This window comes from Tursiops truncatus, chromosome 11, assembly GCF_011762595.2.
Source record: "Tursiops truncatus isolate mTurTru1 chromosome 11, mTurTru1.mat.Y, whole genome shotgun sequence".
Taxonomy (NCBI): domain Eukaryota; kingdom Metazoa; phylum Chordata; class Mammalia; order Artiodactyla; family Delphinidae; genus Tursiops; species Tursiops truncatus.
In genome coordinates this window covers 98,837,458-98,861,523 of record NC_047044.1, presented here as the reverse complement: position 1 = coordinate 98,861,523, position 24,066 = coordinate 98,837,458, and the positions used below count along the sequence as shown (strand labels likewise).

At 58.9% G+C, this 24,066-nt stretch overlaps 1 protein-coding gene across 3 annotated transcripts in view; it reads left to right on the top strand.

The window, feature by feature from the left end:
• The window catches only part of TSPAN9 (tetraspanin 9), a 193,938-nt gene that overhangs the window by 163,726 nt on the left and 6,146 nt on the right, over nucleotides 1–24,066 (top strand). For all 3 annotated transcript variants that reach the window (XM_033867180.2, XM_033867178.2, XM_033867179.2), the window contains 2 exons: nucleotides 22,499–22,690; nucleotides 23,048–23,122. In XM_033867180.2, the coding sequence (XP_033723071.1) occupies nucleotides 22,499–22,690; nucleotides 23,048–23,122 (267 nt within the window). The remainder of the gene's footprint in view (nucleotides 1–22,498; nucleotides 22,691–23,047; nucleotides 23,123–24,066) is intronic.

Below are 24,066 nucleotides of genomic sequence, written 5' to 3'. Positions count from 1 at the left end.
ATTGCCGGGAGAGCTGCTCTGACGCCAGCCTGCCCGCCATGTGGGCTTCCTGCTGCGGTCACCAGCTCCCCTCTGCCCCCCAGAGCCCAGAATAGCAGTCTGTGGTCAAGAGGGGCAATGGGGAGCAGGGCGCATGGCTGGGCTGCAGGGCTGGTGGGTGCAGGATGGTCAACCTTGAGGCTCGCGGCCTGGCCCTGTCTGTCCCGCCAGCTCCAGGCTTTATATAGCGAAGCTGCGCTAGGTGAGCCCTGCAAGTGTGTGTGTGGCCCTCATCTGACTGCGGCATGTGGACCCTTCACCGGGGTGGCCTGAGGAGACGTGGCCCCCGGGCTGACCTGGGTTTGAGTCTCAGCAGCAGCTGACGGGCTCTGCCCACAGCCACATCGCGTAATGGGAGCAGTCCGCCAGGGAGCTGAAAAAGGAAACGGGCCGTGCCCAACCCAGCTATTATTAAACTTTTCTCTAGCACTTTCTCCCCACTCAGCCCTTTGCCACCGTACTTGAGAGATTGTCCCTGTGCCACCCCAAAGGGATGTGGCCGCTGTGACCTGTATAGGGAGGATGGCAGGGGGGCCTGTTTTAGTGGCGTGGAGCTGCCAGCGGGATTCCTGCCACCTTCAGTGGTAGAAGAATGCCTGGCTTTCAGAAAGGACTTCTTGGGACATCTCACCTGTAGCCCAGAAGCCAGAGAGCCTTTCTCTTTGGGTGACCCTTAGAATGAAGCAGCATCTTTTAGATGAAGTCCTCGGGCAAACAAGTAAACGGACTCTCGACCGTATGGCAGTGCTGGGAAGGGTTGGCATCTCTCAGGTCCGGAGATGAGCCTGTGGTTCAGGCCTCTCCTTTGTGGGAACAAAGCCGGACCCCCTTCGTGTCTCTGAGGGACAGACACCTGCTTTTGTTAGCGTCCTTGAGTGGAAGAGCCTTTCTTTTGCTAGTTACATCCTTGTAGGGCTGTTTGCTGTCACCTACCATTTTTTTTTCTTTAAAAGAGTTTTTTTTTTTTCCTTAAGACCACTTTTAGGTTTACAACAAAATTGAGAGGAAGGTACAGGAGATGTCCCGTACACCCCACACATGGACAGCCTCCCCCATTATCAGCATCCCCACCAGATGCAACACTGGTTACCAAGGATGAACCTGCATCGACAAGTCGTGGTCACCCAAAGTCTGTAGTTTACGTGAGGTTCACTCTTGGAGGTGTACATCCTATGGATTTGGCAAACGTATAAGGATCTGTTCCCACCACTATAGTATCATACAGGGTATTTTCACTGCCCTAAAAATCCTCCGGGCTCTACCTTTTTACCTCCACAAACCCGGGCACCCAGTGATTAATGTTCTGTCTCCATTGTTTTGCCTTTTTTGGTATGTTATATCGTTGGAATCCTACAGTGTGTCGCCTTTTCAGGTGGGTTTCTTTCACTTAGTAATATGCGTGGAAGGTCCATCCGTGTCTTTTCATGGCGTGACGGCTCATTTCTGTTCAGCACAGAATACTGTTCCGCCGTCTGAATGGACCACAGAATGATGAAGGGATGAGGAAGAGGGAGGGGCCCCGGGGGAGCCAGCAGCTGGAGGGGCCTGGGCGGTGAGCTGGGGAGAGCCGCATCTGGTGCTCAGCCTGGAGTCTGCACAAGGAAGTGCAGGGCCCTGGCAGAGGTGCACTCGGCCAGTGCAGCAGGGGAGACAGGGCAGGGCGGCTCAGAGCCTGGGAGGAGCGCCTCCTGCAGGGCCCTGGGCGGCAGCGGTCTGGGGGCCGAGTCTCGGTGCCTTGCTGTGACGGGAGGTGTCTGGTTCCTCCCAGAAGGCGAGCGGGTTATAAATAGCAGATGACAGGCTGTGGGGAGAGCTGCCTCTAGCGTAATCGCCGATTTTGAGAGTGCCCTGGCGAGGGTGGGAGGATGGCTGAGGTCAAGTTTGGCCCTGTTGGCCGATTGGCATTTCTTGAGCTGGGTGCTAATCCCTTCAGGAGGTCAGATAAGCTCCACGGCGGCGCCTGCTTAAGGCGCCAGGTTTGAGGCCAGGTTAACTCTTTTGGGGGGACTGCAGAAGACCCCCAAAGTTGTGGTGACTCCACATTGTCCAAAACAGAGCCGGAGCCGTCGTGGAGCTGGACTTCAAGAGGGTCCATCCAGGGGAGGGCCGGTGCCTGAAGTGCAAAGTGGACTCTGCTGTGTGACTGTCTTTCTGACGAGGCCGTCCTGTGGGAGGATGTCCTGGGGCAGCCCTGTGGCACAGAGACGGTGCCCTTCCCCCTGGGAAGTAGCTCAGGCCCAGGGACCTGCCTTGCTGAGTATCAGGGTGAGTGGGTAGCACCACTGAAGGTCAGGGGTTCCCCCTCCTGGTCCTGTCACCTCCCCCCACGGCCTGGTGTGTTAGGATCCACTTTCCAATGCCTCGCATAAGAGCAGGAATCTCTCCCACTACAGTTCTAGGCTTTGGGGGTTTCCTGCTCCCGCCCCGTCTGCTGCAGGCGTTAACCCTCACCCTTTTGCAGAGAGAGGGTAGGTTTGTAGCCTGCCTGCCCCTCCGGGGTCTGTGGGGGCGGCGGGTGGGCAGTTCTCGGCCGCCAGCCTCGTGGGAGGTGTGCACTGCTTCCCCCGCAAGTGCCGCTTCCAGCCTGGATTTCTCCTCCAGCCTGACCCCTTCCTCCCGGGGCTGGGGGTCCCGCTCCATCTCCTGCTGCTGTGGATGGGCCGTGCTTCTGAGCTTCTCGGAACCTCCCGTTTCCAGGACCGTGAAACTGGTCCCCGTGGAGTGTTGCACCTCCCATGGGCCGCCCTCTGCTTTATGGCCACTGTCGCTCTGCGCTCACTCCCGTCACAGCCGAGGCGTCCGAGAACAACGGCGCTCGCTGCTTGTTCCATCTCAGCTCACCCAGCCGAAGCCTGCAGAGGCGTCACGGGAATAGATTACCCCAGCGAGCTCTCCGGGCCCCTCTGCTGTGGCCCCGGCCCCCCTCTCGCCAGCATCTCAGCGGGGGTTCTGGAACCTCCCGCCTCTGTCGTCCTCCCCATGTCCCTTCCGCCTGGGGCGACATCTTCTCTCTAACTGGCCGCTGCGTGTGCCAGGTCGGGAACTTCGCGCAGAGCGCTGATGCCGCAGGGGCGCAGACGTGGAGAGGACAGGCCTTCATCCCTCGGATTCTTCATGCTCTTTGTCAGAGAACCATGCCCTGTGGGAGGAGCCCTTAGCTGCCCTTGCAGGGTGAGCTAGGAGAAGGAGGGCCCTCCTTTCACGAACAGGGGATATTTGGATGACGACGAAGCTGGCCTCTCCGTTTTGCCAGAGTCAGATGGTTCCCAGCAGGCACGCTGGGCGGGGAGCCGCGGCCGGCTCCTGAGGAACTTGACCGCCAGGCCAGGGGGCGTGGGCTCCTTGCAGGGCAGGGAGGAGAGGGGTGCTGGGGTGCTGCTGGCTAGCTGAGTGTTGAGCCCCCCGCAGGCAGGCTTGCTCTGTCCCGGGCTGAACCTGCACCCTGGTGGTCCAGCCCACGGGCTTTGGGGGTTCAGCAAAGGAGAGCCTCGCAAGATTCGTTTTGGGTCTGAGTGCTATGGGCCTGGGACGTGTTCTCCCATCCATGGGTATATTCCGGGGCTCGAAATCTCCCTGGTGTCCTGTCCGCTGGGATGGGGGAGGAGAGCACAGGCCCTTGACTTCTGAAGGAGGGACTCCACTGTGAGCATCTCTGGCCTGGGCCGTGTGGCTTGTCTCCTTCAGGGAGCGGCTAAAGGCAGAGGGAGGCTTCCCCGCCTTCCCTGGGTTTGGAGCTGCTCTTTGGCATTTGATACCAAGCCGTCAGGTGAGCTGGTTCTTTTTCTCGTCTCCCCCTCCCATCAAGGCTGCAAGGAGCTGGGGATGACCCTAGAGCCAAGCGGTACTGAACGGCACCGGGCCATGTCCCCGCCCCCCGCCCAGCCCCACCACTGTACCTGCTCCCAGGGTCTTGGCCCCAAGCCACGGTCAAAAATGATGTCTTGGTTGGGAGCAGACGTTCCTTGCTGACGCCCAACAGAGATTCACTGGAATTGAATGCACGTGCCAGCGTGTCCGTGATCTTAGCAGACAGCATGGGGTATGCCCAGCTTCACCATGTCCCCCCTCACTGCCCCTTGTCCCTTAGGTGAGACCCTGAGATGAGGTGGCTGATACATGAGTGGTGGTGACACCAGGCAGCCTAGCATCCGGGAAGCAGGAGGACGACCTCATTTAATTAGAAAGAGTGTGTGGCCTGAGCCCCCAGCATCCTTGGAAAAAAAGACTTTTTTCTGTGAGCATCACTCTGTACCAGGCACCGTGCTTATGCAACCTTGTGAGTTAGGTGGTGTTGTCTCCGTCTTGTAAATGAGGAATTAAGGCCCAGAGAGGTCAAGTTGCTTTTCTAACGTTGCACAGCAGGGGCAGGGAGTTGAACTCCCTCGAGTCCATGAACTTCATAGCCCGTGCTCCTTCTTGTTCTTTTTCACCAGAGCTTTTCACATCCTGCAGCATTTTCTCTGTGCTGAGCTCAACCACCCTTCTGCTACTCCCAGGCTCTCAGTGACGCCCGAGAAGTTTACTCCACGTATGCTGAAGGCGTACGTTCCCCAGGACAGGAGGTTCCCGAGTCCTGGTCTCCCCCCTTCTCTCTGTTCCTCCCTCCACAGAGATTCATTGAGCCTTTGCCATGAACCTGGCACCCGAGGGACACACAAGGGGCAAGTCAGGGATCTCTGACCTCATGGAGCTCACATTCTAGCAGGGAAGATGGACAAGAGTAAATAAACACTTAAAGTCATAATAGGTTTTCATACAAGATGGGGAGCAAAGGAAGCTTAAAGGAGAAGAAGGAAACCACGAGTCTCTAAGGAAGAACATTCTGGACAAGGGACACCCGAGTGCGGAATAACATGGTGTGCCTGGGAGCTAGCAGAGGCCGGTGAACGGGACCAGGGCACGGAGGAGGTGGGCAAGGCAGAGGCTGGATCGTGTAGGGTCCCGGAGAACATGGGAGGGGATTTGGGATTTGTTCTGCATACGAGGGGAACCTCTGGAAATTTGCTGCTCTGTGGAGAGTGAGGAGTGGAGGGGCAGGTGTGGCAGCTGGGAAAACAGAAAATGATCGCAGAAGTTCAAGGAGGAGGCTGGGGTAGCAGTGGAGTCGGGGAGAGATGGGTGGGCTGGGGTCAAAAATCGGAGGTAGAACCAGCAGGAGTTGCTGGTGACGGGTTCCCTGTGACTTGCGCATCAAGCTTCCCGTGTGACCCTGTTAAGCTTGAGCTGCCTGTAAGGCGTCCGAGGGGAGGTCACGGTCGGCACGTGGGTGCGCAAGTCTGAGCGCAGGGAGGGGCCGCTCACTTCTGCCTGGCAGTAGTCAGGTGGAGCAGTCCCTCAGGACACTTTGAGAGCCTGTGGGGGGCCCAGCTCTGCGGGGTGTGGTTCCTGGCGTAGCATGTGCTTAATAATGGCCTTTGGAAACGAAGCAAGTTGACGGCATGACTGAGTCACACAGAGGAAGCGGGGATGGGGATGCAGCTGCATCAGATACAACAGCATTTCTGTGCCACCGAGGGGTTTGCGTATACTTGGTATTCATGGAAAGGCTTGACCCTCGTGGTCTTCGACAGTGTGAGGGCAGGTACCCTTTCCCCCAGGGGACCAGCTGGGGGCTGCACAGTTGTACCGTCTCAGTCCCATGCTGCCGGGAGCTTGCCTTTGTGAAAACGTGAAAAATACCTCTTGGGAGCCTACTATATGCGAGGCACTGTAGGAGATGCCAAATAAGAGTCGACTTTGGCAAAACCAACAAGGAATGAACCTTGTAGGGCGAAGGGTGTTGGGTGCTGTGAGGGAAGTGGGAGGTGCTTCTAACGTGCAGAGGGGGCATGGGGAGGGTGGAGCTCATGGGCCCTTCCCGGGAAGGATGGCACTGCTGACTGGTTGGGGTGCAGGAGGGGCAGGGCTGGCGGGGAAGAGCCAGCAGGGAGGCGCACAGGCAAAGGCTTGGGGTGCATCACAGAGGGACCAGTGCCCTGGACTGTGGGGATACTGGCAGGCTAATAATGAAAAGATGAGCCTGCAGGAGGTATCAATTGGACGCCGTGCTGAGAAGCGTCAGCCGCATCCTGCAGGCTGCAGGAGCCCTCCGGGGCCTGGAAGATGAGGCATGATGTACCCCAGGTGGAGTGTTCAGATGGCGGTGGTGACGGTGGGGGGAGGTGGGGTGACCAACAGGGGTGCTTCTCAGTGTTCTGGCCAAAAGGATGAGACCAGGACCTGGGCCGTGGGAGTGGAGAGGACCAGGTGGTTGCAGGAGAGTTGCAGGGGTGTGGCTGGAGGATTTGGAATGGGCGAGATGCATAAGGGTAACAGCGGTGGTGCCCATCGTTTATGATATTACGCCGTGTTCTTGTTCTCAGGGCTTTAGAAGTTTTCTCCTTTTTTTTCTTTTTGGGGGGGTGGTACACGGGCCTCTCACTGTTGTGGCCTCTCCCGTTGTGGAGCACAGGCTCCGGACGCACAGGCTCAGCGGCCATGGCTCACGGGCCTAGCCGCTCCGCGGCATGTGGGATCTTCCCGGACCGGGGCACGAACCCGTGTCCCCTCCGTCGGCAGGCGGACTCTCAACCACTGCGCCACCAGGGAAGCCCAGTTTTCTCCTTTTACTCTCCACAACAAACCTTGTAGGTACTACATGTAGTTTGGGGGAGTTAGCATTATTATCCCCATTTTACAGATGAGGAATCAGAGTCACAGAGGTCAACTGGCATGAGGCTACATTGGGGAAGCGGCAGAGCTGGGATTCAGAACCCAGGCGTTCACTCCAGAGCCTGTGCTCTTAACTGCTGGCCCCAGATCCAAGTTTTGATTCCTGGATGGAGGAAGAGATGGGGACACGGGTGGAGGGGCATGTTTTCCAGAGACTGGGACAGACACCCTGATTCAGAAGACGTCATTCAGAGAGCATACGACACCACGGAGATGAAATACTGACGGTCGGGGCAAGCAAAGGGCCCCGGGCCCTTTGCGACCCGAGAGGCAGTGTGGTACCTGCACGGTCAGTGTGCCCCCCATCCTGATGCAGGCGGCAGGGTCCTCCCCCAAGTCCTGTGTGTCCAGTGTCCACAGCATCAGGCCCACAGGCGGATGACACGTGGTTCTGCAGGCCTGTCCCCAGCACTCGTCCCCGCTTTTCTGGGCCTCGGTGACCCGCTTTCTGTAGGACTGCCTTAGGTTTTCTTGTGCAAAAGAAGTCAGAGTTTTCCTGAGATGAAGCCAGGCTCTGGCTCCCCTGAGCAGCTGGTACCATGAACCTGGAAGCTTCCATCTCCAAGGAAAATCTTTTTTTTTTTTTTTCTTTTTGGTAACGTCTACTTCCCGAGGTGCAAACCTGCCACATGGACGGGAGCGGCCCCTCTCCGTGGTAATTTGACGGTGTCTGTTTAGTGGGTGCCCTGCAGGCAGCACCCTAAAATCTCTCCACTTACAATGTTATTTCTTCTATTTCTTCTGACTCCCGGGTCAGCCTGCATCTCAAAAAACACTCTTTTGAGAGCTTCGGGGAAACGTGGAGCCACAAAATGCAAGCGTCTGCCTTGTGCTGGGTCCTCATCCGTCTCCGGCTACTGCTCGTTTTTTTCTGTCGAATAAGCAAAAGCCAGAGCACGTTTATTCCCGGGGATGGGATCTCGTGTGAAAATGCGTGGTAATTGTTTCCCTTCGCTATTGTCAATATGTTTCTGTTCCGTTCATTGAACTTTGTGCTGGGCTCCCGCCATCTCACCTGTCAACATCTGAGTTATTTTTCTGTTTGCTGTTTATGAAGTGGCATCCTTTCCCCTCCAGGTCTTGATGCGGGGAGCGTTTGTGCGCCCGCTCTTGCGTGCGCGCGCGCCTGTGTGTGTGTGTGTGCGCGCGCGCGCTGCAGAAGAGGGGGCTGGGAGGAGAGAGGGAGGGCCATTTGGGATCTGCTTGGAGGGAGGCCTCCTCGCTGCCTGGACTCGGTCAAAGAACCCACACTCCTCTACTTCCGCTTTTGGGAAGTGCCTGGACTCAGAAGTGATCGATTCTGGTGTACATCCAGAGTGGGGTATAATTAGCCGTCTTGATTTCACGTCGTTATGGCCTGAAGCCCTGCCAGCCCCTCCTGCTGTGTGTGTATGTTTGAGTGGTCAGCTCCTGTCTTGGCGTCGGCCTGGGCCCTTGACCATGGGGCCCCGAGCAAGTCTCAACTCCGAGCATCCGTCTCCTTACCTGGGGGATTTGGGTCACGGGGGCGGTAAGTCACACAGCACTTCTCAGGTCCGGTGCAGTGCTGACACTTTTCCTTCCTGCTGCCTTCCCCGAGGGACAGGGGCTCACCCTGGGGAGGCAGGTGGGGGGGGTTCCAGCCTCCCAGCTCCGGGGCAGATCATTCAACCTCAGAGACGTCACCTCCTCACCTAACAGTGGATGTAGCCATCTTCCTTGTTGCTCAGCCAGGCTGAGGGGAGAGCAGAGGTGAGAGCCCAGGACCTGAGGGCTGAGGAGTTGGGATGTTGTGAGGTTCGGCCTTTTCTCTGGAAGGTGGGGGCCGAGGCTCAGACGAGGGAGAGGTTTGCCGGGGGTTGCAGCCGCTGGTGGCGCGTGGCCAGTGCGCTGTGCCGTTTGGGGTTCACCCTGCCGCCCTGCCTGAGGGCTCACCTGTCCGTTAGGTCCTGAACATATGTGGTGCCGCGCCTCCCCACGTGTGGTGCTGGATGGACAGGTGGCCCTTCTCCTGCCATATGCTCTGGCCTGTTTCAGTGTCATGGCGCCAGGGCCAGGGAGGTGCTCTGTTGCGGAGCTGGGCACTCGCCTTGCTTCCACGTCCCCGCACTCCTCCCTCCCTGTGCTTGCTCCGTCCATACCTGGCCCAAGGCTCAGCTTGATGCCGGGGATGCACACAGAGAGGTATGAGGGGAGGCACCCCGCCCCGCCCCGCCCCGGGCGGCCATTGCGCTGGAGCATCGCCGGCCAGGGCAGCGCTGGCGGGTGGGAGAAGGGTCCAGGGCTGGTGAGTGGTCAGACGGTCAGAGCCGCTGCAGAGTGTTGGGTGGGGGTCAGGGCGGGGCTGGCCAGCCTGCAGGAGGAGGTGGGCGTCAGCGGGGACCCGAGGGCCCTGGGTGGGACTGAGAATGGTGCAAAGGGGGAAGAGGAAGGTTTCTTGGGTGGGTGGGGTGCTGTGAGACAGGCATGGAGACGGTGGTGTGGAAGGTGCAGTGAGGGACCCGAGGGCTCCCGCCGAGAAGTGGGGAGGCTCTGGCCAAACACGTTTTATTTTCAGGGCTGGGTCTCAGTGTCAGTGATTGGGCGGCACGTGTCTGATTAGATTTAGCTCGTCTGACACAGCGATCGCGATCATTATTTTGGCTCAGAGCATTGCTGAGAACCTGACTCTACCTGTCACTGCCGCTTGCTCACCTGCCGGAGGATGGAAGGGACCGGAGGGAGGCGGGGGACTTCCCGAGCCTCCTGTCGCCAGGAGCCCGGTGGAAGGGGGCCCTTGGGATCCAAGGACAGGAGGCAGGGAGCCCAGTCCTGCTTTGGATTCACTCCGACCCCTTCTGGGTCACAGAGCCACTTCCCGCCCGCCGCCGCCTGCCTGCCTCCGCCCACCTCCTCTCGAGCTGGCTTTCCGCTTATCTTAATTTATTGATGAAAACTTGTTTTACGGTCCAGAGCACAGACGGCAGCAGCTCCCTGCCAAAAGAAAGCATGCTCGCCAATCGGGAAAGCGAGCTGCCTCCGGGAGATGGGTGGCTGGGGAAGGGAGGGTGGGGCGGCAGAGTGAGGGACGCGCATCTGGCCTGACTGTGCGGCGGCCTGGATGGGTGGGGGGGGCCCCGCGGGGCTGAGGGCTGCCGCCTTGGCGGGAACCCTGGCTAACAGCCGCTCTGCCGCGTCTTAGCAGTCAGGATGAATGAGGACCGCAGGCCATAAGTACTAATAATGACCCTCGTTTATAGCTTTGTAAAGGCGCTACACTGGGAAGTTTATTTTCGTGCTTCTCATTCAGTCCCAACTACAACTCTGTGTAGTAGGAACCATGAATTCCCCATTTAAAAAGCAAGCCCTGGAAAGTCGTTTTCTGAGATTCCCACCCCCCCGCTGGTACATGAGGGCTCCGTGAACTTGAACCAAGGCCAGAGCCGTCTGTAGCCCCGACCCAGACCTCCCACTGGCCCTGTGCTCTTCCGCGTCGTGGCTGCCTGTCTGGCTGGTCTTGCTGGTCCAGCTGGGTGTCCTGCTCCTGGGTGGCCGTGTTCAGCAGGGTGCCCGGCTCAGGGCAGGTACTGAGGCCCCTGCGGAGGGACTGGGCTGAGGGGCGTCAGGAGTGGGGGTCAGGCCTCCCTGTCGCTCCTTTCTAAAGACAGGAAGTTCTCCGAGTCACTTCTGAGCGTTCCTCTGAAGCTCCGTTTCCTGGTGGGTCAGAAGTGGATGTCCCCATGAGGCTGCTGACCACGCCGGGCGGGGACGGGCCTTCGAAAGATGGGGCCTGGGCCCCCGCGAGCTGCAGCGGCCTCATCTGCAACGTGGGGTAGTGAGTCCAGGGGTCTGTGGGGAGCGTGCGGAGTGGCGTGTGTGAAAGCCCCCTCCAGAAGAACGCAGCACGGGGGTGGGAGGGCGGGGAATCGTTTCCACCAGCTCCTCTGTTGTGGAAATAGAGGCACAGTAAGAAGGTCCACCGAGCCCCAAAGTATTTATTTTGTTCCTTCTTCATGCAGAGGTATGGCCATCAATTTTCGCAACTCTGGTGAAATCAGCAAAGTGGGCAGTGCAGGTTGGCTGGACGTCTGCCCCCAACACATGTGCACTCCGTGCACCCCTCCCTGCGGGGGGCACCCCTAACGATTGTTCCTCGCCTCTACCTGCCCAGCCGGCACGCAGGACAGACCACCTGCCGCTCCTTCCAGCTGCGCCTGCTGGGGTGTGTCCCGGACCCCTGTACTTCTTCCCGCCTCCCTTGACTCAGACTGGGCTACAGTGGAGAATGTTAATAAAATGAAGTTTGGGGTTTTTGTTTGTTTGTTTGTCTGAGGCATACAGAGGCTTCAGTCAAAGGATTGGAGTTGCATCAGACTGGATTAAAATCCAGCTCAGATGAGATACTTAACCTCTGATCCTTCGTTCTCATTTGCAAAGTTTGGGGAAACAGTAGGAACTACCTTGTCTGTTTTTTTTAAATTATTAAAAATTTTTTTATTGGAGTATAGTTGCTTTACAATGTTGTGTTAGTTTCTACTGTACAGCAAAGTGAATCAGTTATACGAGTATATATATGTAGACCCCCTCTTCTTTAGATTTCCTTCCCATTCAGGTCACACAGAGCACTGAGTGGAGTTCCCTGTGCTCTCCAGTAGGTTCTCATTAGTTATCTATTTTATACATAGTATCAATAGTGTGTATATATTAACCCCATTCTCCCAGTTTATCCCACCTTAGTATCCATAAGTTTGTTCTCTACATCTGTGTCTCTATTTCTGCTTTGCAAATAAGTTCATCTGTACCATTTTTCTAGATTCCACATATAAGCGATATTATACGATATTTGTTTTTCTCTTTCTGACTTACTTCACTCTGTATGACAATCTCTGGGTCTGTCCACGTCTCTGCAAATGGCACTATTTCATTCCTTTTTATGTCTGAGTAATATTCCATTGTATATATGTACCACATCTTCTTTATCCATTCATCTGTTGATGGACGTTTAGCTTGCTTCCGTGTCCTGGCTCTTGTAAATAGTGCTGCAATGAACACTGGGGTGCATGTGTCTTTTGGAGTTATGGTTTTCTCCGGGTATATGCCCAGGAGTGGATTGCTGGGTCATATGGTAGTTCTGTTTTTAGTTTTTTAAGGAACCTCCATACTGTTCTCCATAGTGGCTGTACTGATTTACATTCCCACCCACAGTAGGAGGGTTCCCTTTTCTCCACACCCTCTCCAGCTTTTACTGTTTGTAGATACCTTGTCTGGTTTTTGTGGAAAGGGGTTGACACAGTTCCTGGCGTGGATCAGCGGTCAGTAGATGCTAGCTTCCTCATCCGTGTTCTCAGTATCATCATTGTCATCGTCACCACCCTTGTCACCACCATCACTGTCACCATCCCTGCATTTTCCCCCACCCTCTTAGTCTACAGGTGGGTCCCAGGCACGCTGTACGCAGCGGCTGGCCTTCCCCTCTCCAAGCATGGACATGTCCAGGGACTCCTTTCTGAGGTATTTGGGACGCCCTAGGTCTAAGCAGTGGGGTCTGGTGGGTCAGAACATGGTTTCCAGAGGCAGATTTCCTGGGTTCCTTCACCACCTAACCTCTCTGTGCCCTCACCCTTCCAGGTGTAGAACGGGAGGACGAATGACCTCCCCCTGTCCCCACCATTGGGTTGGGAGGATTAAGTGAGGCAGATGCGGCCAAGCACTCAGAACCACGGGCACATGGTTGGGGTCCCTGGCAACACAGCTTCGGGGGGGTAGTGAAGACAGGGAAGGTGCCGGGTGGGTGAGGACAGGGCATGAGGCTCCTCCCTGAATGAGCTCCGCGAGCTTGGGCGCGCTCGCCTGCCAGGCCGTGGCCCGGCTGCTTTCAGCGAGTGACCTGATGGCAGTGGGCACATCAAGGAGTAGAAGGCGGGCCAGGGTCTCCCGTTCTGCCAGATGGCAGCGTCGGCCCAGGGCCGGGGCGAGGAGGGGGTCTCAGGCTGACACGTGAAGTTGGTGCAGAGACCATCTCTGGCAGAGGAACCTGAACTTAACCAGCCCGTGTCCCCCACAGAACATGTCAGAAATGTCAGATCCCGACGTGGGTGGACACGGCTCCCGGCTGGCAGTGTAAATAATCCGGCTCTGAGCAGAGCATCCCTGGAGAGAGGACCAATCGTGTTGGCCACGTCCGAGGCTTACAGCCGAAGTGTGTGTGGGCGGCTGTCCTGGGGCCAGAGCTGGAGCTGGTTGTCCACCACGATCCTTCCCAATATCTACACATGTAATCAGGGAGTGTTATTTGCTGAGCTCAAGCCAGGGAAGACTGTGCCCTTTACATTATGAAAGGGCCTCCGTTCTGTGACAGGCTGAATGGAGGCAGCCCTGACGAATGAGAGGCACCCAGAAGTGGACGTATTTTCATGGCGTGACTCTTCTTCCTCTCTAGGGGGGCTGGGGGCACCTTTCCTCAAACAGGGAGAATGATCCCCACCCCCTCCCCATTCTGCAAGGTGAGTTATAGTCTCCCAGATCATTTGAGCTCTTTGCCAGAAAGATGTGATGTGAATTCAAGGTTATCCCCTGCATTTTCCAAGGAGTCTGAATAATAGCACAGTGCCTTGTACCATATTTATATACCGAGGAACACAAAGGGCTCGGCAGGCATAAGCCTATCCATCCTCTGTGTCCCCGAGTGCTGGGGAGGTGTTTTTTTCTCCCTCGGTCTTTCAGCGGAGAGACGTCCCAGAAAGGCGGCTGGACCATTACTGTCCCCTGGGGCTCCATGTCCAGAGAGCAGGCTGTGGGCGGTTCCGCTTTCTCAGGGAAGCCCGGGTGGCCCCAGTTTCAACATGAACCTTGAAGATAGGTTTCTGAAACCCATCCCTGACTCCCAAGGCAGCCCCAGCTTCATGTTTTATTCTGTGCTTCGATGCCGTCAAGAGTGCCTTTCTCCCCAGAGGCACAAAGTAAAACAAATGCAGGAAGGGAAAAAATACGCCTGTGGTGGGAAAATCCTTTCTCCAGACTCCTCTGACAAGTATTCTGAGTCCTTGGCGCTTTTCCCACCCAGCTTACCGTGACCTTGGGAGTTCAGACAGTGCCTCTTGCTGTGGCCCAGGCTGTCTCCCCGTGGCTCCCTCCCGGCTCCAGAGCCGTGGCGCTTGGGGCGCAGGTGATGAGGGCTCCGTGCACACCCCTGCCCCAGCACAGGGCATCCATTCTTGCACTAGCACCTGCCCAAGAGTTGCTGGTCTTGGGTGGCCCGATGCGCCAAGCTGTGTCCTGTGGAGTGCTGACAAGTTCTGCAGTTTGGGGTCACCTTCCCCGACTCTCCCAGCGAAGGGCAGTCCTCCCACTGGCTCAGGGAACAGAAGCGTCCAGTGGAGCCGGGACAACCGACTGTCTCCTCCATCTGAGAAGCTCTTCCCAAGCCTGCCCCCTGCTGTTTTAGCCCATCTCCTCTCCTTTATAGAGCAGGGGTGGAACACAGCTGTGTGCGCTCCCGAGGGGAGCAGAACCCCGCCATCCATGGGCTCCATCCTCGTGGGGCGAGCTTGGGAACCCTGGGTTACAATGCTCCCCTCGTGTCCCTTCTCCCCTGCAGCCACCCCACCCCACCCCACCCCAGCTTGAACAGGAAGCATGTGCAGCTCTGGCAGCGTGGTGGGCCCGCCCTGGAAGGGCCGCCACGTAGCCTGGGTCAGTGTGGACAGACTGATGAGTGGCCACGCCCCCTTTACAAGGCTGGCAGGGGCTTTGTCGCACCCGCTGCTCCTTGGCCTCCTCACCACATATCAGCCTGTGGTCCATCTGGGCCTGTTCCTTGGGCCCCCTTGGGGGCTCTGAGCTGCTTCCCACCTCCTTTTCTTTCCGTCTCCCCACCGAGTGAGCAGGCCTGTGGCCAGTCCGAGACTGAGGTGCCGTGGCTGGCACCCGAGAAGGTCGATTTGGGCCCCGCTGTCCGATTTGAGGAGCCCAGATGGCCTGGGAACTGGGGTGCGGGTGCACGTAGGGGAGGTGAGCCCTGTTGCCCTGCATGCCTTCCTCCCAGACAGGAACAGTGTGGAAGTCCAGAGTTTTAAAGGGGCCGTGTTGGGAGAGCCCAAGGTAGACCCCCTTCCCCAGTTCTAGTCCTTGCCCTTTGCTCCCTGGGCATCAGCTGTCGTGGAGACTGGGCCTGCTGTTGGCACCCCTGCCCTGGCCTTTGAGGCCCAGGGACAGACACAGGGCTTGCCACCCTGCGGTCCCACAGGTGCCTTGGCTGGTGTGAGCCCCTAGGCAGGGCAGGTGCCCTCCGTACTGAGGCCAGACCAGGAAGCCCAAACAGGTGGGCAGTGCTTCAGCTAAGCCAGTCTCCTCCCTTGCCTCCAGTGGGGTCAGAGGATGCCAGGCCCTTTGTGCAGCCAGCTTGGGGCCAAGGCTGCGGTACCTGCATTTACCCCTACCCAGGACCCTAACTGACTGGAGGGAGGAAGGGCTGGCCTCACGGTCTCAAGAGGGGTCTCCCCCCGTCTCAGCTCTTTCATCCCCAGCACTTTTAAGAGTCTTCGATAGCAAGAGGTATTGTAGCAGGAGCCCCTCTCAACCGATGGGGTATGCCAGTGAATTGGGGGCGTGGTTCCCATGTTCCCGATGTCTCTGCAAAGCTCGCTGGAGAGAAGTGGGCTCGGGAAGCATGTAACTTAAGAGCTTTGTGAACGTCAGAGACTCAACAGCTCCCAAATACAGCATCCCCGAAGTTTGGCCACATTTAAACGTTCTCCCCTAGAACCATCTTAGATAGACAAATAACCACATTCTGCAGTAATCAAAATGTGACTGGGTTTTAGATACGCAAATGCTTTATGTCGTGTTTATTCGGAGGAAAATTCGGCTCGGAAATATGGGTGTGAGCTCCCTATCACCTCTGCAAGCTGGTGATATTGGAGGCTGTGAAGTCGTGAAGAAATTGGAGGCTTTGAGAGAGAAAGTGTGGGGTTAAAAATAGAATGGCCGAGGCACCATGCTGTTTGGCTTTGAGTCACGTGCAAACTCAGTGTGAACCACACCTGTGCTGTGGCTCCCAGCCAAGCCAGGGGCGGCACAGGCTGGATTACTAGAGGTATAGAGCTCAGAGTGCGGGAGGGGGGAGTGGTGTCTTGCACTCTGCACTGGTCCCTCTGGAGCTGGAACCTAACTTTTGGTAGTGGAGGGTGACTCAGAGGTGAGAGCCCTAAACGCCCTTTTCTAGGCCAGGAGAAGGTCGGGAAAGGATTTTGTTAGATACAGGCCTTCAAGAACCTCAGGTCCTGCCACACTGGATCTCGGTGGGCTTCGCGGGCAAAACTAGGACTGCCGCACGTTAGCCCTGGGGAAGCGGATTCCTGAGTTAATAAGGAAGAATTCTTGACCAATTAGAGCTGTGCAAAAAAGGAACAGAGTGTGTTATTGGCAGGTGAGCACCGGGACCCCGGGGTGCTCAAGCGGAGGCTGGACCCCTGGGGCCAGGCACAGAGGAGCCCTCTCACGGGCGCCCACCCCTTTCCGTGCCCTGGTCCTTCTGTCTCCGGGTGGCTTTGGCAAAGGTGTCCCTGTGACGTTGTCCCTTCTGTGTGGAATTGGAAGCTCTGTCTGGAGGCCCCCATCTCCCTTTATGGCCGTGACATTGAATGAGCTGCAGCCCACCTCCCCGCCAAGAGGCGAGGGTGGCTGAGACACGATGTAGCCGCCCCCTCAGTCCTCGCGCTGACACCTTTCCCCTTTCTCTGCGTGATGAAGTTCCTAGCAGCCGGCTTCTCCCAGGGCCAGGCAGGATCGTTACCAGCCAGCGCACTGGCTGTGAAATTATAGTCGTTTCTGTTTGCTGTTTTATTCTCCACATCCACTAATTTATTAAATGCTGTTAAACGTTGCACTTGGCCCTGACTCATAGAGAACACGGGGGCGTGCTGAGGCCAAGGATTTGAGGGGCTCCTGCAAAGCAAAGAGAGCGTGGGGGGCAGGGGCGCTGCAGAGACACAGAGGCCTCGGGGATGAAAGTAGCCAGAGGGTGTGCTGAGCTCTGAGGGGATGGGGCAGGTAGAGAAGGCGTCTTAAACAGGCGAACAGGGGCTACAGGGGAGTTGCGGGGGAACTTGGCACGGGGGTGGTGAAGAGGGTGCAAAGGGGGCCTTCTTTTTCAGGTGGGTTTGTGTGTCTGGCTATGGTCCTGTTCCCAACCCCTCCCACCCCTCCCTCCCTCCCTCCGTCCCTCCCTCCCTCCCTCCATCCCTCCATCCCTCCCTCCATCCATCCCTCCATCCATCCCTCCCTCCCTCCATCCCTCCCTCCATCCCTCCCTCCATCCCTCCATCCCTCCCTCCATCCCTCCCTCCCTCCATCCCTCCCTCCATCCATCCATGCATCCCTCCCTCCCTCCATCCCTCCCTCCCTCCCTCCATCCTTCCCTCCACCCATCCCTCCATCCATCCATCCATGGAACAAATATTTCTGCAGTATCCAGGCATGTTCTGGGCCCCACGGTGGTAGAGAAGGGGCTGAGACGTGAACCTGGCCTGGGAGCATTGGTGTTTCTGTGGAGATGGGCAGCGCGTCTACACAGAGGGCCAGGGAGGGATGCCCAGCCCTGGCACAGGAGGTCACCCCAGGGAGGGCCTCCCTACACGTTGGGGAGATGGTGGCAGCTGTGAGGGACACAGGCAGTGGCTGCCCTTTGGCTCTAAGCAAGTGAGGGAGGAAGCTCAGGGGGGAGGTTTGTTCAGGGGAGGTTATGGTTTCCCTCCCGGAGAACTGGGGCGCTGTGTGAAAAATGCATAAGGACACATGGCAGGAACATGAATTAAAACCACAGATCAGTGTGGTTGCAGCTGAAGATGGGGAAAGGCCATGGGGGTGTTGGCTGATTACAGCAGACTTGATAAATGAGGCCATAGCCTGCGGGCCTCCGTCTGCATGCTGTGCATCTGTTGGATGGGCCCAGGGTGATGAGGAAGATGCTGAGACCCTGAGGGTCCTGCACCTTCTCCCTTCTGAAGAGAGAGCCTGGAGGAGGGAGACCCATGGGCATTGCCAAGGGGAGGCGCTGTTCTAGGCCCTGGGGATTTAGTAACGGACAGTACAGACCAGGTCCTGGTCCCTGTAGAGAGCAGGGAACGGACAAATGCCAAGGGTTTGCTTACCTTTGGATGGGGGTTCATTTGGAGCCTGAGTGGAAAATACTTGGAAGTGCCCTTGGTTGGGGGAGGGGCAAGGGGCAGGGAGGCTCGGTGGTCAGGGTGGCCCCTGGGCCTGCCTCTGCTTAGAGAGGAGTGCCGGACCGCAGCAGGGTGGCTGGTGCCTTTGGGTCGGTCAGTTGGCTGGGTCCTGGTGCTTGAGTCACCCCGCCTCGCCCCGGGGTTTCTTCCTGCCGGGGGGCTTGAATCTAGCTGGTTGTGTCTGAGACAACCCTCTGCTTTGGGAAGCCAGTTTCCCCGAATGCCACCAGCTGAGCTCTCCAGCGCTGAGCTCTGGCTGTGCCCCTGCAGGCCCCGCCTCCTTCCTGTGCCGGGCGCCCCCCCCCCCCCGCCCGTGTGGGGTGGTTTCCCCCTGTCCCTCCCATCCCTCCCTCGCCCTCCCTGCCCCTTCTGTGGCTTCAGAGGTGGCTTCCTGTCCTCTTGCCCTCCCGCCCAACAAACCCTGTCTGCTGCCATTGCCCCCCCGCCAGACATCAGCCCCTCTCCGGCCCTCACCAGCACTGTCCTCCCGTGCGTGTCCCTCTCAGAGCTAGGACGCACCCCACCCTGGAGGGACACACCAATTCTTCCTCGGGTGTCTGTCTTCTCTGTGAGTTGGTAGCTGGGGGGTGGACACCTGGCTTGGGCAGGGGGCTAGGGCAGCGGTTCTCCATCTCTATTGGCATTTGGGGCCAGATGTCTCTTTGTTGCGTGAGGGCTGCCCTGTGCCCTGTAGGACAGTTAGCAGCGTCCCTGGCCTCTGCCCACTCAGGTGCCAGTAGCACCCTCGCCCCAAGCTGTGACAACAAAAAAGACCCGACATTGCCGATGTCCCCTGGGAGTAAAGTTGCTCTGGTGGGACCACCGGACCGGGGTGAGAACAGCGTGTCTCAGGCTGGGAGATTCTCTAGTCCGGATGCCACATCTTAAAGGGCTTTGGGCCGCAGAGAGGGAAAGAACCTTAGGGTCACACGGGAGCAGCGTAATGAAGGAGGCATTTTAGGGAAAGGATTCAGGCAGGTCTTTGCAGGCTGGGCTGAAAAACGGAGGCCAGAGGAAGGCAGGGGCGCGTGGCCGGGACCTGGGCTTGGGGCTGAGGCAGCGGCCTGGCGCCTCTCACCCGTCGGGGCTCAGCGGGGGTGGCGCCGGGGCTCTGCGTCAAATGCCGGGCAGCCAGGTCCCGGGCTGGGCCTGGCAGTGTGATGTCCTAGTCTGTGAACTTAGGGTCTGGGGGCTCTGCTGGTTTGGGGTCAGAGACGGGAGCAGAGGGTCCCTCCATCTCAGCAGGAGGCCGAGGATGTGGGGTGAGCAGGGCCTCTCGTTGCCTGCAGGGCCTCATTCATTCAGCAGTGGCCTTTTGGGGACGGGGACGCGTGTGTGGCTCTGAGAGGAAGGTGCGGGACTTGGGTCCAGGCTGCCGGTGGAGGCTGCCCTGCTGTCCGCAGCAGGCCTTACCTGAGACTTCCCCGGGGCAGGGTGACCTCAGACAGGAAATGAGAGGGAAGCAGAGGTGTGGGGAGCAGCTCGTCCTCCCCGGCGGGCTGTGGGGAGCTGGCACAGCAGGTCAGAGGTTGGGGGGCCTGAAGTCACCGAGGTGACTGGCTCCTGGAGGTTCTGAGCTGTTGGGGTTTCCCACGTGGGGGCCCCTGTCCACGAGGCACAAGGGGACCCTCCCGGGCCCACTCCCGGTGGGAACCGGCTGCTGGGAGGGAGCCGGACAGTCGTCCCTTGGTATCCGGGAATGCTAAGGTCCCTTACATAAAGTGGTGCGAGTGCCCTGAGGACTTTCCCGGGCCCAGGGATGGTCCCGAGGGGCCCGGTGTCTCCAGCGCAGGGTGGGAAGGCGTCCTGCGGCTCCAGGGTCCCAAGGCCAGGCTCCGTACCTGTAGCGAGCGACCTAGCCTGTAGCAAGTGACCTGGCAGCAGCGGGGTCTCCTCTTTTTCTTTTCTTTTTGCGGTACGCGGGCCTCTCACTGCCGTGGCCTCTCCCGTTGCGGAGCACAGGCTCCGGACGCGCAGGCTCAGTGGCCATGGCTCACGGGCCCAGCCGCTCCGCGGCATGTGGGATCTTCCCGGACCGGGGCACGAACCCGTGTCCCCTGCATCGGCAGGCGGGCTCTCAACCACTGTGGCACCAGGGAAGCCCGGGGTCTCCTCTTTTTCATTCCAGGGTCTGGCTTTTAGAGCCGTAAATCTCCAGCATGGAGAGCATGGATTTCCACGGTGTGATTAATGAAGGAAAAATTGAGCCGGCAGCCACAGAAAATGACCGGATTGAGCAGAGTCAGTGACAGGTTGGAGGTCTCTGAGCCTCCCTGCAAACCCAGAGCTCTGACCGGCTTGGGGCGCCACCTGGTGGTTGCGGGTGTGGGTGGCACCCAGTCCCTGGCTGAGCTGGGTGGATGCCCCGTTGCGTGGGGGGCCGCTCTGGGCCTGGTGTGCCCACACCGCGGACTCGGCCCCGTTCCAGCGGGGCTGCCGCAGGGCACGGGGCGAGGGCGGCTGTCCACGGCGTGGGGCCCCAGCAGCTGCTCCGCTCGGCCGGCTCCATCTGCAGCCCTGGGAGCTGTCTCCGGTTTAGTGCCGCGCGGGAATAGCCCCGCTTCTTTCGGCATGCCCCGTCTGGACTGCCTTTCCGTCTCCTCATTTATCAAAATCCTACTCATGCGTCGAAGCCGAGCAAGCCCTTCCAAATACATCTCGAATTGGACTGTCTCTCGGCACTCCTGCACAGCCTCCCGCTGGAGGTCCCTCCAGCCCCGCCTGGTCCCCTGGTCACGGCAGTGGCGTCCTGATGGCTCGCCCATCGCACTTTGCCCTCCGATGCCCTATTCTCCACACAGCAGCCAGAGTGACCTGCTGAAACCACAGATCACGTCCCTGTCCTGCTCCCGGGCTTCCCATCCCATCAAGAACACCACCATTTTCGTTCCCGATGCCTGCGAGCTCCCACCCGCCGGTCCCCCACCACTGTCACTCTGTCACCTCTGGTCCCCGGCTGGCCAGGCTCCCCCCCCCCCCAGGGCTTTGCACTGCTGTTTCCTCTAGAACATTCTTCCCCCGCTTATTTGCCTGCTTATTTACTTCCCCTCTTGTGGGTTCCTCCTCAAGTGCCACCTTCCCGAGGGGCCTTCCCTGCCCCCTGCCCCACACTCCCTCTCATCCTGACTGTTTCTCTTCACGGCACTGGGAAGCCTGTCGTGTGCTTGCTTGTGTGTCCCCTCTTCCCCAGGGCGGGTCTCTGCCGGCGCCGTTGCCACCGCTGCCCCGTGCTTAGAGAAGGGCCCGGCTTTAACGAGTAGGAGCTCCACTCCGGTTCGTGGAGCAGATGAGAGAGGAAGTCGTCTCCTGGGCAGCCTCTGCCGGTGCCTGGCCTTCCCGCTGTCCGCCTGCGTGTGGCCGCCTGGCCCTCGCTGCCACGTGTCCGCTCCCCGGAGTGGGGGCAGCTCGAGAGCAGAGACGGGCTTGCATCCTGGGGGCCGCAGCATGGCGCCCGGCTCGGGACCTGTCTCCCGGAGGCCGGCGCCTGGCCCTGCTCACCCTCTTCACGGGCCTTCTTTCTTTCCAAGTCCCACAACGGTCCAGACAGGGAGTGGTAGTGTCTCATTCCCCACCTGCCCCGTGCACGTGCCTGCGGGGCTGCCCCTCCCCCTGCCACCTGAACTCTGTGCCACTTACTTGGCCCCCGTGCATACGGCCTGGGGTGGATGCTGCCCTCCCCTGGCTCCCGTCTGGTCCGAGCCGAGGCCCTGGGAAGGCAGGTCCCTAACGTGGCTGTGGCTCCTCTGTGCTGTAGGTTCTCGGTAGATACCTGTCGGCCGACTGACTAGCTCCCGAGACCCCGCAGACATCCTTGAGCCCCTGGAGGGAGCGGGGGGGTGTCAGCTTATGGAGTGTGAAACAAGGCTGCTGTGCAGACCTGCAGCCCGGGGAGTGGGAAACTGCAGCCGCGGGCATCGCAGCCCCAGGGGTGCCGTGGAGCGGAGTGGGTTCCAGCCGGGGGCAGCTGCTGCTCCCTGGGATGGGTGGTGAGGTCATGGCGGACCCATGCCCTGCACATCGGCCAGCCCCTCAGCCAGGCCAGGGAGCCCCTTCCTGTTTCCATATGCGTGAAATTTGTTCTTCCAGCTCCTGAGGACCATGGACAGGTGGCCCTTCTGGTCAGGGCAGCGGGACCCAGTCACCGCAGGGTCTGGCTCTGAGAAACTGGCTCGGCGGTTCCCTCCCAAACTCCTCACTTGCTTCCATGACCATGTGGCCCCTCCCCGCCTCCTTCCGGAGCGCCAGGCCCTCCTCTGCTGAGTGGGACCCCCATGGCCACGCACGTGCAGCTAGGACCTTCCGTACTTGTTACGTGCTTTCCCTGCGCCTTGTTTAATTTGTCCTCATTGACGTGACCCTCTGAGCTTCGAGAAGCTAGTTCCATCCCGTTTGACGCGGAGAGGCTGGGGGCTTCGTGCAGGTCACACCACCCAGCTGCACCCTGTCCGTGTCTCACGGTTGGGGCCGGGGGAAGTGGGGGCAGTGGAGGGACACGCAGTCCTTTGAGTCTTGTGGAGACGGATACCAGAGCAGTGCCGGGCTAACAGGCTTCCCTTTCTCTCCAGCTCTGTGGCTGTGGACTGCTTGGAGTGGGCATTTGGCTCTCCGTGTCCCAAGGCAATTTTGCCACCTTCTCCCCCAGCTTCCCATCGCTGTCTGCAGCCAACCTCGTCATTGCCATAGGCACCGTCGTCATGGTGACGGGCTTCCTCGGCTGCCTGGGCGCCGTCAAGGAGAACAGGTGCCTCCTTCTGAGTGTAAGTTGGACCCCAGACCCCCCAGCCCTCCGAACGCTGGATCGCCCTGCATCTGAGCCCCTGAGCCCCCTGGGTGCCCAGCCTGAGCCCGGAGAAGTAGCTCCTAGAATGGTCTTTGCCTGACCCCGCCCCTCTTCCTCATGATTGGCTGCCCCTGCCCTAGGTGCCCCTCGCACTCCTTGACTGGTGTCTGCCTCCTCTCCCTGCCCTCCCCATCTGGGAGTCCTCAGGAGCCGTGGCCTCTCCCGTACCTGGGAAGTCCTGTCTAGGTGTTACCTGTCCCCGGCCACCCCGTTTGCACCCTGTCCCCGCCCGGGACCGCTGCCACGTGCCCACGCCTGCACCTTCTCTTTGCAGTTTTTCATCGTCTTGTTGATCACCCTCCTGGCGGAGCTGATCTTAATTATCCTCTTCTTTGTCTACACGGACAAGGTAAGCCTTCCAGGAGGGGAGGGGGCGTATGGAACTTCCTTGCCCCTGGGGTTGGGTCTGGGAAGCCGGAGGGAAAGCAGTGACAGTTCATACTTGTGAGGAGAGGAGAGCTAAGAAGGGCCTGGAGGAGAGGTTTTGGTGGGGGCTCATTACCTAGTGTAGTCTTAGGAAGTGGAGTCCTCCAATGACCACGGGATGCCATGGACGGCCTGTGGCACAGAGAGCTCCCCGTCACTGGGAGTATTCAAACACAGTTGTGGGGAAGGGATGCAGGGCTCACTAGGTGCCTGGGCTGGGTGATAGGAGGGTAACCTATTGGTAACACAGGGGAAGCTTCCAGGTGACAGTGTGTAGGGCTCACAGTGGAGGCAGCTGTGATTCCAGAGACCTTTGGGGACAGACAGCTGCTCCCAGGCTGCCCCGGGGGGTCAGGAGGGTGGAGCGGGGACCCCTGGCGACCCCGCCAGGCTGGACGGTTCCCTGCAAAGTTGGGGAACTTCTTCTGGGACCACCAGGAACGACTGGCCAAGCGTGGGCTTTGGGCTCGGTGGGCCCTTTGGGTGCGTTGTACCCAGAACCGTGTTACCATCTTCTCCTTGGGTCCTGAAGGAGGCGCCCGGGCCACGCTGAGAGGGAGAGGCACTCTTAGGATTTGTAACAGTAGTTCCTTTGCATCTCTGAAAAGGAGGCACGAATAATACTGCGAGATCCCCGCGGGCCAGCCTTGTTCTCAGCTCTTTATGGGAGTCCTTTCCTCTAGCTCTCACAACCCCAGAGATAGAGGCTATTTTCCAACTTCACAGACAAAGCAGAGGTGGCCCACGCTCGGGACAGCTGATCCGCACCCTGCAGTTCCCAGGGTGTGTCCCGACAGGGGCAGCGTTGGGGGGTGTCATGGCCTGGAGGCAGGTGGCCTGTGCGGGGCTGGTCCTGGGACCAGGGCA